The 13,661-nt window shown below is 43.7% G+C and overlaps 1 protein-coding gene across 1 annotated transcript; it reads left to right on the top strand.

The window, feature by feature from the left end:
• The first annotated feature begins 937 nt into the window (after window positions 1-937).
• Window positions 938-12,511, top strand: LOC120059572 (cilia- and flagella-associated protein 100-like). The gene is made up of 13 exons (XM_039008705.1): window positions 938-994; window positions 1,323-1,509; window positions 3,955-4,019; window positions 5,018-5,181; window positions 5,374-5,454; window positions 5,624-5,805; window positions 5,909-6,002; window positions 9,415-9,463; window positions 9,561-9,712; window positions 10,145-10,280; window positions 10,521-10,723; window positions 11,879-11,972; window positions 12,398-12,511. Exons 1-13 carry the CDS (start codon window positions 938-940, stop codon window positions 12,509-12,511), a joined length of 1,578 nt encoding a protein of 525 aa, XP_038864633.1.
• The last annotated feature ends 1,150 nt before the right edge of the window (window positions 12,512-13,661 follow it).

Consider the following 13,661-nt stretch of genomic DNA (forward strand, 5'->3'; position numbering starts at 1 on the left):
CTGGTACCTCTGCACATTGATCTGGTACTGGTACTCCCTGTATGGAGCTCCACATTGATCTGGTACTGGTACTCCCTGTGTATAGCTCCACATTGATCTGGTACTGGTACTCCCTGTATATAGCTCCACATTGATCTGGTACTGGTACTCCCTGTATATAGCTCCACATTGATCTGGTACTGGTACTCCCTGTGTATAGCTCCACATTGATCTGGTACTGGTACCCCCTGTATATAGCTCCACATTGATCTGGTACTGGTACTCCCTGTGTATAGCTCCACATTGATCTGGTACTGGTACTCCCTGTATATAGCTCCACATTGATCTGGTACTGGTACTCCCTGTATATAACTCCACATTGATCTGGTACTGGTACTCCCTGTATATAGCTCCACATTGATCTGGTACTGGTACTCCCTGTATATAGCTCCACATTGATCTGGTACTGGTACTCCCTGTATATAGCTCCACATTGATCTGGTACTGGTACTCCCTGTGTATAGCTCCACATTGATCTGGTACTGTTACTCCCTGTGTATAGCTACACATTGATCTGGTACTGGTACTCCCTGTATATAGCTCCACATTGATCTGGTACTGGTACTCCCTGTGTATAGCTCCACATTGATCTGGTACTGGTACTCCCTGTATATAGCTTCATTTTTTGTGTATTTTATTGAATTCCTCATGTTACTATTTTATTTTAGCAAGAATTTCACGGTAAAGTCTACACCAGTTGTATTCGGCGCATGTGACAAATACAATTATTTTTGTTTCTAACCCCCACTGTAACCCCCATTCTAACCCCCACTATCTACAGAGAAACAGACAGCCTTCAGACTAGCAGGTCCTCTCATCTCCTGCAGTGACACCAAGCCTCCAGTCTCAGGTGACCTGACATCCTGGTGCATTAGTGTCTATAGACAACTAGAGATATATGGAGACGCAGCTCTCTGGTATTTACCTGGCAACAACCAGTGTTCAGTACGGTTGTGTAAAGTATGGAAATGTTTATGTATGTTTATGCAGAGAGACAGAGAGAAGTGAGGACAGCGAGGAGGAATCCCTTCAAACTCCCGGCAGACAACATCTTCCTCCTGAGAAACAAGGAAAATGAACAAAGGAAGCTGGTGAAGAAGCCATGTTGTGTCATCTGTAGTGTTTGAACATTCTCTGTTTGACTCCATCAGGGTTTCATTGCATTCATGATCCTTTTCCACTGTGACTGTGGACCTGACCATAATATTTGATCAAACTCTGATCCTCAGTGCCATCTTTCAACATGCCATCTTGACCATGCTCATTTGTGTGATGAACCATAGGAGCGCCAGCGACAGCAGACGCTGAAGGTCCATGAGAAGTCCACCTATGCTGGGAGGATACAAGCCAAGCAGGCTAACCTGAGGCAGGAGCTGAGACAGGGGCAGAATGAGGTGTACCCCACCTCCTGCAGCAAGGCTGTGTCCACCCTCAGGGATGATCCGGCATGGAGGAAAGCTGCCATCCTGAGTGAGTGCCCATCAGGCCTTTCATGACCACCAGAGCCATTTATTTAGAGAGTTCGACCAACTTTTAGAACAGAGGTCATGTTAGCACCTTTGAGCATTTCCATTCATTCCTCCATTCATTATCAGTATTTGCAATCTTGTACATAGCATTGTTTGAAATTTAGAACATTCTGTGAACTGCTATTGGTCAATATTGCCCATGGGGAGCTAACATGGCTGCCAAGGAATGTAGGAAATATAAATGCATCATAATGCAGAGACCTCAAAGTCCTAACTCTCTAATACATGGCTCTGATGACCAGTATATTATGATGCTTCTCTGGGTCTTTTTACTGTAGTCTCAGGGGGGTGAATCCTAACTTCCACTGAAGACAAATCTTCACTTATTCTCCAATTGACATCAGTGCATAACTAAGTGGAAGCTAGGATTATCCCCAGAGACATTGAGGATAAGTTGATAACTTGACAAGTTACTGAATCTGACTATTGACACATAATGAAATGATGTACGCTCTGTTGTTTTCCAAGACCAAATCAAATCATCAAATCAAATCAAGCTTTATTTATACAGCACATTTCAGAAAGCAACGCAATGTGCTTCACAGGAAAAACAAACAAAAAAACGATGAAAATAAAAACGGAACTATTTACTACACAGCAAACAGCAGAGGATAAAAAACAAAAGAATAACAATAAAAACGGAGAGATTAAAAAGCACCCTAAGGAAAAGCAAACCTAAAAAGATTTGTTTCAAGATCTCTTTTAAATATGTCCATAGTTTTGGCCCCCCTCGGGTTCTCTGGCAGCCTATTCCAGAGGCTGAGGGCATAATAACTAAAGGCTGTCTCTTCATGACTCTTGGTCCAAGGCTTTGGGATAGTTAAAAAGGCCAGTGCCAGAGGACCTGAGGAACCTACTGGGTACATAACTCAAAAGCATATCTGACATGCATTGAGGAGCACAATCGTGGATTAATTTAAAAGCCAAAATTAGAATCTTAAAACTAATTCTAAAACTCACAGGCAGCCAGTGCAGAGATCTTAAAACCGGTGTAATGTGAGCTCTCCGTCTGGTCTTGGTCAGTACCAGTGCTGCAGCATTCTGTATGTTTTGCAGTTGACCAATGGCTGTCTTGAGTAGACCAGACATGAGACCATTACAGTAGTCAAGCCTGCTTGTAATAAAAGCATGGATGAGTCTCTCTGTATCAGCCTGAGAGAGAAACGGACGCACATTTGCAATGTTTCTCAGGTGGTAAAAAACTATTTTGGTCACATTCCTAATGTGTGATTTGAAATTGAGTTCAGAATCTAAAATGACACCTAGGTTTTTTACCTGGTGTTTTATCTTTATTGCCAGTGAAGTAAAATGTGAAGCCAAATTCTCTCTCTGTGCTTTGGCTCCAACAATAAATACCCTGGTCTTGTCTTGATTTAGCTGGAGGAAGTTGTGAGCCATCCAAGTATTTAAATCACTAATACAGTCTAATAATTTATCTGTGGAACTAAAATCCTCTGGGGACACAGAAATGTAAAGTTGTGTATTGTCTGCATAACAATGAAAATCAATGCTGTGCTTTCTGATAACACTGCCAAGGGCTAACATATACAGTATAAACTGAACAGAGCCGGACCCAAAATCGAACCTTGTGGAACGCCACGTGATATATATTTTCTCGGAATTGTGTTCAGCAAGGGTGACAAAAAACTCTTGACTGGTAAAATAGGTCCTAAACCAATTTAGAATTTGAGCAGAGAGGCCAACCCACCTCTCCAGTCTGTCCAGAAGGACATCATGGTCAACAGTGTCGAATGCAGCACTTAAATCCAAGAGTACAAGGACAGAGAGCTGTTTGGCATCTGTGTTGGCTCTAAGATCATTTACCACTTTAACTAAGCCCGTCTGGCATTTCTAATTGCCTTATATATGCCAAGTTGCTCTCTCAGAATATCATAATGGATGTGCAACTTTGACTTTCTCCACTTCCATTCTGCCTTTCTGCAAATTTCTCTTTAATTGATACGTTTCCTCACTCAGGATTACTTAGCTATTGCTGTTTTCCAAGACAAAAAGTGTTTTGTGTTACTGTAGTGATGATGCTCCAGAGAGAACGTGTCCTCTCATATTGGAACTGGTCTCCTAATTCTAATCCTAACCATTTAGAGAAGAGAACAAAGACGGTCCTGTATCCAAAGTCAAAGGGATTTCATATGTATTCCCTCTCCTGTCTTTGCCTCAAAGTATTTGAGTTAGCATTAAAGCATTTGAGTTAGCATAAAAGCATTTGAGTTAGCGTTAAAGTATTTGAGTTAGCGTTAAAGTATTTGAGTTAGCGTTAAAGTATTTGAGTTAGCGTTAAAGTATTTGAGTTAGCGTTAAAGTATTTGAGTTAGCATAAAAGTTTGCTAAAGGACAGGCAGTAATCAATGAGAGTTTGTTCCCTCAGACTCCAATGACAGGGAGAATATTAGTGAGTACATCACTAAGAAGAGAGAGATGTTTCTCATTGAGGTAAGAAATGACATAATGCTTAGTACACCAAACCAGTCACTGTCCAGTTATGAATGATTACTGTCTCACACTCACAAAACCCAAAAGACACATCAATGCACTTACAGAAGTTAACATGGCATTATTGTTTTCACCACTGGAGTATATATTTTCTAATCCTTCAAACCACAAGGCTTCTTAGCTTCAGAGTTAATAACAACAACAAAAGCTGTTTAATACGTAAATCAGTTCAGAGATGAGGTAAGTGGAAAAACAGAAAGGCGCGATTGCTGTTATTGGTAACACAGCGCATGGCTTGGTTCAGCTTCGTGTGCGTCCCCTTTTTGCTTGAAGGCTCCGTTTATATTTGCCCAAAGTTTCCCTGAGCTAAGCTTGTCTGACCTATTACCCAAGCTCTGACAAAACCTGCATTGTTCCTTTAAAAACACACATTTTCGTCACTTAATTCTTTCCACAGCCTCATAAAAAGCAAAATAAGAAAAAAACAAAATAAGAAAAAAGGGTACAATTACATCAGGATGTGCTTGTTGTTGTCCAGTCCTAACCGTTTCAGAGAAAGTAAATCACTACATGAATATAAAAACACTGAGGCAGTAGCTTACTTGAAAGGCATCAATCCCCAGGTCTCGGGCTGCATGTCTAATAGGTCCCATGGCATCACATTTCACCCTCTTAAATCCCAGAGCCGCAGACATTTACATTTCCTGAGATTACTCACTCTCCAGACCGTACAAACCTCCAGTTACTTCCTTCACTGAGGAGTCTGTTTGCCTCAAGGGAGAGACAGCTCTTTAACTTATTACATGTACAGTATTAGCATATCACAGCATGGAGAACACGCAAATTATCTCTTTCCTGTTGTGTCTTTCCATTGCTATACCAACAAAACAATAAACACTCTGCGTCTCCGTTCTTACTTGGACCTGTTCTCTGTTTTGAACGCAGTCTCTCCTCTCCTTCCTTCCTGTGGTCACTGACCTTTAACCCTTTCTCCCCAGTACTCCCTGGCTGTGAAGAGGGAGGTGATTCACAAGCTGGCCGAGGTGGCCACCAAGGAAGAGAACAGGCTGCAGCAGGCGGAGACATTTCTGGACGAGGACACGGCCATGTTTGATGAGTTCCTCGAGGAGAATGACAAGAACTCAGTGGAGGCAATCAAAATGTACCAGACTACAGTCCACTGTCTCTACAAAACAGTTTTCATATTGTGTGATTTCACAGTGTTTGTTTTATGGGTATAATGATTATTACGAATAATAACAATGAGACACTTTTTTGAATGACTGAACCAACAGATGACTGTATTTCCCTCCATGTGCTTCCTTTAAATCATCATTCGTGTTGACTGTTGTAGTGCTGAACACGAGACCAAAGCCAAACTGGAGAAGGTTGCAAAGATCAAGAGGATCTCAGGCAAAATGGTGGCAGTGAAAAGGTAGTATGGCAGAGAGTAAAGGGTCCTATCTTTTACTATGTACTGTGCATGAGTTATGCATAAGTTGGCTTCTGGATGTGTGCCATGGTTTGTGGTGGGTGTAAGCTTTACAAATGTTATTGCGTACATGCAATTGAGCATGATGGCACATGTTCATACGTGTCCACAGTGACATCTCCAAGAACGAGGAGATCCTGAAGGAGTACACCCTGTACAATGGCTTCCTGCTGAAGCTGTCCCCTACAGAGTGGCAGGAGAGACAGCAGGCTCGCAGGGCCATGGTGGACAAGATCAAAGCTGCCATCAAGGAGAGGGAGGCTCAGCTAGCCGAGCCAGCCAAACCCGGCAGACGTATGTCAATTACAGTAGTTGTCACATCATATCACACCAGTCACATTTGACAGACTGTGATTATGGGTCTGGTTCATTAGAGATCTACGTTCTCTCTGTTCAGATAGAGAGAGTATGGCCAGGGACCTGCCTCCTGTATGTGACCCCAGGACTCCCCAGAGACAGAGTATGATGGGAACCAGAGAGAGCATCAAGCCGTGAGTGGAGCCCCAGTACAGGATCATTATTCCAGAGCAGGGCTCGCCAACCTTGTTCCTGGAGAGATACCTCCCTGTTCCCTACAACCCCAGTTGTAACTAACCTAATTCAGCTTGTCAACCAGCTAATTATTAGAATCAGGTGTGCTAGATTAGGGTTGGAGTGAAAACCTACAGAACAGTAGCTCTCCAGAAACAGGGTTGGAGTGAACCTAAAGGATGGTAGCTCTCCAGGAACAGGGTTGGACTGAACCTACTGGGCGGTAGCTCTCCAGGAACAGGGTTGGAGTGAACCTACAGGATGGTAGCTCTCCAGGAACAGGGTTGGACTGAACCTACTGGGCGGTAGCTCTCCAGGAACAGGGTTGGACTGAACCTACTGGGCGGTAGCTCTCCAGGAACAGGGTTGGACTGAACCTACTGGGCGGTAGCTCTCCAGGAACAGGGTTGGACTGAACCTACTGGGCGGTAGCTCTCCAGGAACAGGGTTGGAGAGCCCTGTTCAAGAGTGTTGTTGAGATGAGATGTCTCTGTTGCATCGTTTAACTGTATCCCCGTCACAGGAGGTTGGTGGCACCTTAATTGGGGAGGACGGGCTCGTGGGAATGGCTGGAGCGTAATAGGTCTAATGGTAACAAATACATCAAACACATGGCTTCCATATGTTTGATGCCATTCCATTAACTCTGTTCCAGCCATTATTATGAGCCATCCTCCACTCAGCAGCCTCCACTGATCCCTATGTCCTTATGTTTCTAACCAAGATGGCATAGCAGTCGGACGTGTGTTTTGTCTTGTCCCGTGTAAATATCGTTTTTCCTTGTTTTATTCCATATGTATTTCGTATATATTTTAATATCACTTTCCATCTACGGACTGAATAAATTCTCCTGCAACCCGCCTCACCCAATGTGGTAGGGATCTGCTATTTCTTTATACTTATGAACCGGAACCCCTATCAAAAGCTACAAGCTAGTAGTCAGTTAGCCATTGCTAGGCCCATCTGCTAGGCGCATCTCCCGGCTAGCCGAAGAGGCCCATCAGCCACTGCTTGGGCTACAATACATGGACCCCCGCCGACCCATCACGACTGGACTACCAACGTAATTCCGCCTGAGTTTTTTTTTCAACTGACTCCTCCGAAAGCGACGTCCCCTGTATGCCCACCCGCTAGCCTGCTAGCCGCAGCCCGCTAGCTGTCTAGAGCACATCGGACTGTTCGCTTAAGAGGCCCATCGTACAAATTCTTTGGCCACTATACCTATTTTGCCAATTGGCCTGGTTTACCACACGGAGTCCTATTGATCCGTCTGCCGACGTCACAGCACGAGGGGGCCACAACAGACTTTCTTCCGTCGCGACGTCCCTCAAAGGCCCTTCTGCTAGCCCCGGCCCGCTAGCTGCCTGCAGCCACTCACTGGACTCCTATGATCACTTGGCTACGCATGCCTCTCCCTAACGTCAATATGCCGTGTCCAATGCTGTTTTGTAGTAATTATTGCCTCATTTCACTGCAGAGCCTCTAGCCCTGCTCAATACGCCTTAGTTAACACTGTAGTTCCACCTCCCACACATGCGGTGACATCACCTGGTTTAAATTATATTTCTAGAGACAATATCTCTTTCATCGTCACTCTATGCACAGGTTTATCCCCACTGTATTCACATCCTACCATACCTTTGCCTGTACATTATGCCTTGAATCTATTCTACCGTGCCCAGAAATCTGCTCCTTTCACTCTCTGTTCTGAACGTACTAGACGGCCAGTTCTTTTAGCCTTTAGCCGTACCCTTATCCTACTCCTCCTCTGTTCCTCTGGTGATGTTAAGGTTAATCCAGGCCCTGCAGTGCTTAGCTCCACTCCCATTCCCCAGGCGCTCTCATTTGTTGACTTCTGTAACCGTAACAGCCTTGGTTTCATGCATGTTAACATTAGAAGCCTCCTCCCTAAGTTTGTTTTATTCACTGCCCTAGCACACTGCCAACCCGGATGTCCTAGCCGTGTCTGAATCCTGGTTTAGGAAGACCACCAAAAACCCTGAAATTTCCACCCCTAACTATAACATTTTCCGACAAGATAAAACTGCCAAAGGGGGCGGAGTTGCAATCTACTGCATGGATAGCCTGCAGAGTTCTGTCTTACTATCCAGGTCTGTGCCCAAACAATTTGAGCTTCTACTTTTAAAAATCCACCTCTCCAGAAACAAGTCTCTTACCGTTAACTAACCTTACCTCTTACCGTTAACTAACCTCCAGACAAGCTTCAATGCAACTCTCCTTCCGTGGCCTCCAACTGCTCTTAAATGCAAGCAAAACTAAATGCATGCTCTTCAACCGATCGCTGCCCACACCTACCCCCCCGTCCAGCATCACTACTCTGGATGGTTCGGACTTAGAATATGTGGAAAACTATAAATACCTAGGTGTCTGGTTAGACTGTAAACTCTCCTTCCAGACTCACATTAAGCATCTCCAATCCAAAATTAAATCTAGAATCGGCTTCCTATTTCGCAACAAAGCATCCTTCACTCATGCTGCCAAACATACCCTCGTAAAACTGACTATCCTCGACTTCGGCGATGTCATTTACAAAATAGCCTCCAACACTCTACTCAGCAAATTGGATGCAGTCTATCACAGTGCCATCCGTTTTGTAGCCAAAGCCCCATATACTGCCCACCACTGCGACCTGTATGCTCTCGTTGGCTGGCTCTCGCTTCATATCCGTCGCCAAACCCACTGGCTCCAGGTCATCTATAAGTCGTTGCTAGGTAAAGCCCTGCCTTATCTCAGATCACTGTTCACCATAGCAGCATCCACCCGCAGCACGCACTCCAGCAGGTATATTTCACTGGTCAATTTCAAAGCCAATTCCTCCTTTGGTCGCCTTTCCTTCCAGTTCTCTGCTGCCAATGACTGGAACAAACTGCAAAAATCCCTGAAGCTGGAGACTCATATCTCCCTCACTAGCTTTAAGCACCAGCTGTCAGAGCAGCTCACAGATCACTGCACCTGTACATAGCCAATCTGTAAATAGCCCATCCAACTACCTCATCACCATATTGCTATTTATTTTATTTATTTTGCTACTTGCACACTCATCTTCTGCACATCTATCACCCCAGTGTTTAATTTGCCATACTGTAATAATTTCGCCACTATGGCCTATTTATTGCCCCACCCCCCTTATCCTACCTCATTTGCACACACTGTATATAGACTTTCTCTATTGTATTATTGACTGTATGTTTGTTAATTCCATGTGTAACTCTGTGTTGTTGTTTGTGTCGAACTGCTTTGCTTTATCTTGGCCAGGTCGCAGTTGTAAATGAGAACTTGTTCTCAACTGGCCTACCTGGTTAAATAAAGGTGAAATAAAATATAAATAATAAAATGTTGGTTGTGTTTTAGGAAGGAGGTTACAGTACCGGTGGATGAGAGCAAACTGCCTGAATATGAGGTCAGATACGTTTTATGCTATATCATTCACCTGGTGTCAAAGTAGCCTTAACGTTGACCTAAGTAAAGGTTCACTGTGTGTATGTATTACCCCACAGGAGCCGGAGCTGTTCTTCACTGACCCTCAGCAGCTGTTGGACCTGCTGACAGACCTGGAGAAGCAGAACCTGACTCTGATCCAGAACTCCAGAGAGACAGAGGAGACCATGGAGGAGTTCAAACACACTATGGACAACACCCGCAACAAGATGTTAGAGAGCCCAGCAACTTTATGTCCTCACATCTACATAGTGGTTCTTCCTTTAAAATGTTGGATCTTATGCCACGATCGTTTGTGGTAGATGGTGGCAGATTGTGGTAAATTGCGTCATTCTGGCAACAATGTCTGACACAACGTATAACGTGCCATATCATTCTGCTGCACCCCGCAAGCTGTGCTGCAGTACGCCGCAACTTTTAAAGGAAGAACCATTGTAGTGGCGATAGTGATTGAACTACCTGTATTCAAACTGCCATTACCTCGGAGTAGCATAATCTGTTGGCGTTTATTAAAGACATTGTGCATTCTCCTGTTCATACAAGAACGATCTTCCAAGAACACCTGAAGGAGCATACTGTCAAGAATGCATGAATGCAAATCATTCAAAATTGGTCAAATGTTAAACATTGTGTGTGTATCCAGGGACCAGGAGACAGAGCAGTTGACCCAGCAGATTGACATAATTGCCCATGCCATCCAGAGAGAGAAGGACACTGCTGCTGAGCTGGAGCTCAAATCACGACTCTTCTCCCTTGGGAAATACATGGCAGAGGACCAGGTAAACATGAACTGTTCACAGACAGACAGACAGACAGACAGACAGCACACACAACTGCTTGCATTCATATGTATACACGCATACAGTACACAGAGTGAACCCTACTTGGGCAAAGTCACCATACAGGCCTAATCTAGGGCAAATGAGCTACAGTGGGAGTGTGAAGCAGTGAAGTTGAACTTGATCACCCTCACATGGCTCTTACACTGACTGACTGACTTCCATTATCCCTCTGTACAGGATATGATGCTGGAGGCCCTGGGCAGGAAAGTGGCTGAGGTGTACAGGAGCTATGCAGGGGAGAGTGGGGCCAACCTGACCACGCTGCAGATGCTGACCAACATCGAGGGCCACCTGGGGGAGTTGCTGGAGAAGGTGGAGCTGGTTCCCAAGGACCGCGTGCTCATGGCCGAGAGGGCCAAGGAGAAGGAGAGGAGACTCAGGTGGGTCATCAAGAGTACAGTCAGTTAGCTAACATATCAGTAGTCAGTCAGTCAGTTATCTAACATATCAGTAGTCAGTCAGTCAGTTAGTTAACATATCAGTAGTCAGTCAGTTAGCTGACATATCAGTAGTCAGTCAGTTAGCTAACATATCAGTCGTCAGTCAGTTAGTTAACATATCAGTAGTCAGTCAGTTAGTTAACATATCATTAGTCAGTCAGTCAGTTAGTTAACATATCATTAGTCAGTCAGTCAGTTAGTTAACATATCAGTAGTCAGTCAGTTAGCTAACATATCAGTAGTCAGTCAGTTAGCTAACATATACTACATTACAAAACGTATGTGGACACCTGCTCATCGAACATCTCATTCCAAAATCATGGGCATTAATATGGAACTGGTCCCCCCTTTGCTGCTATTCTGGGAAGGCTTTCCACTAGATGTTGGAACATTGTTGCGGGGACTTGCTTCCATTCAGCCACAAGAACATTAGTGAGGTCGGGCACTGATGTTGGGTGATTGGGCCTGGCTCACAGTCAACGTTCCAATTCATCCCGAAGTTGGTCGATGGTGTTGAGGTCAGGGCTCTGTGCAGGCCAGTCAAGTTCTTCCACACCAATCTCGGCAAAACATTTCTGTATGAACATTGCTTTGTGCACGGGAGCATTGTCATGCTGAAACAGGAAAGGGCTTTCCCCAAACTGTTGCCACAAAGTTGGAAGCACATATTTGTCTAGAATGTCATAGTATGCTGTAGCATTAAGATGTCCCTTCACTGGAACTAAGGGGCCCGAACCATGAAAAACAGCCTCAGACCATTATTCCTCCTCCACCAAACTTTACAGTTGGCACTATGCATTGGGGCAGGCAGCGTTCTCAAACCCAGATTAGTCCGTCGGACTTCCAGATGGTGAAGCGTGATGATTCATCACTCCAGAGAGTGCGTTTCCACTGCTCCAGAGTCATTGATGATCACGACGATCAAAGTTGCTTAGGTCACTAGTTTTGCCCATTCTAACGTTCAATTGAACAGTACCTGAATTCCTCGGTCCCTGTCTGCCTGCTTTAAATAACAATCCACGGCCACTTTATTCACTGTCTGTAGGAATGAATGGGGTGGTGTACCTAATAAACTGTATGTGTCTGTGTTTCCAGGCTAAGGGTGGAGAAGGTTCGTGTGCAGAAGATGCACCAAGAGGAGCGCCTGCGTAAAGCCCTGGAGAGAGCTCAGTCTGACACCAAGAGACCTGTGAATGAAACACACAACAATAAAAAAACACAACACACTCAATGTTGGTGACAGACAACACACTCAATGTTGGTGACAGACAACACACTAAATGTTGGTGACAGACAACACACTAAATGTTGGTGACAGACAACACACTCAATGTTGGTGACAGACAACACACTAAATGTTGGTGACAGACAACACACTCAATGTTGGTGACAGACAACACACTAAATGTTGGTGACAGACAACACACTAAATGTTGGTGACAGACAACACACTAAATGTTGGTCACAGACAACACACTAAATGTTGGTGACAGACAACACACTAAATGTTGGTGACAGACCTTACAAAAGAAAGCATCATACATGACAAGCCTTACCAGACAGATGTCAGTGTATAGACATACACAGACACTAATATGAATTTTGTGATTTCAGACGGGGAAGAAGCTGATGCCTCGCTCACTACCTCCGGTGACTGAGCAGTTAGTGAACAATGATGACGGAGACACTGACATGGAGAAGGAGAAGCAGCTCTACTTCTTCACCTGAACCCCTCCAGCCTAGACCATGGGCCCTGATGGATCTTCAGTAGTTGATGTGTTCTGTATGTTAATAATGTTAAATCCAAATTCAATTGTCGGTATGTGTAGATTATACTTTGGAGAGTTGATACTTTGCCAGTACATTTTCACTGCCACAAGATGGCATCAAGATCCCGAGATCAGGCGTATGTGTAGAGGCTAAGGAAGAAGACATCATGAATGGTCCTGTAAACTGAAAGTACAGACCTCCAGAAATACTGAACACAAATACTACCACACACTTTGGAACGCTGTTTTAAAGTGCTTTAATGTCACCTGATGCGTTCACATAAAGCTGAGTTGGGCCAGGATTCAATCCAAGACATATGTTATGGGCATTACAATCCAAGACATATGTTATGGGTATTACAATCCAAGACATATGTTATGGGCATTACAATCCAAGACATATGTTATGGGCATTACAATCCAAGACATATGTTATGGGCATTACAATCCATGACATATGTTATGGGCATTACAATCCATGACATATGTTATGGGCATTACAATCCAAGACATATGTTATGGGTATTACAATCCATGACATATGTTATGGGTATTACAATCCAAGACATATGTTATGGGTATTACAATCCATGACATATGTTATGGGTATTACAATCCAAGACATATGTTATGGGTATTACAATCCAAGACATATGTTATGGGTATTACAATCCAATACATATGTTATGGGTATTACAATCCATGACATATGTTATGGGTATTACAATCCAAGACATATGTTATGGGTATTACAATCCAAGACATATGTTATGGGTATTACAATCCAAGACATATGTTATGGGTATTACAATCCATGACATATGTTATGGGTATTACAATCCAAGACATATGTTATGGGTATTACAATCCAAGACATATGTTATGGGTATTACAATCCAAGACATATGTTATGGGTATTACAATCCATTACATATGTTATGGGTATTACAATCCAAGACATATGTTATGGGTATTACAATCCATGACATATGTTATGGGTATTACAATCCAAGACATATGTTATGGGTATTACAATCCATGACATATGTTATGGGTATTACAATCCATGACATATGTTATGGGTATTACAATCCAAGACATATGTTATG

The sequence above is a fragment of the Salvelinus namaycush genome, chromosome 14 (genome assembly GCF_016432855.1).
Source record: "Salvelinus namaycush isolate Seneca chromosome 14, SaNama_1.0, whole genome shotgun sequence".
NCBI classification, from domain to species: domain Eukaryota; kingdom Metazoa; phylum Chordata; class Actinopteri; order Salmoniformes; family Salmonidae; genus Salvelinus; species Salvelinus namaycush.

Bases quoted from the DNA above. Each gene is read 5' to 3' on its own strand.
- LOC120059572 (XM_039008705.1), top strand. From the start codon at position 938: ATGGAGACGCAGCTCTCTGGTATTTACCTGGCAACAACCAGTGTTCAG. The intron at 995-1,322 runs GTAAAGTATGGA...GATGAACCATAG, and splicing joins CCAGTGTTCAGTACGGTTGT to GAGCGCCAGCGACAGCAGAC. The intron at 10,281-10,520 runs GTAAACATGAAC...CCCTCTGTACAG, and splicing joins AATACATGGCAGAGGACCAG to GATATGATGCTGGAGGCCCT.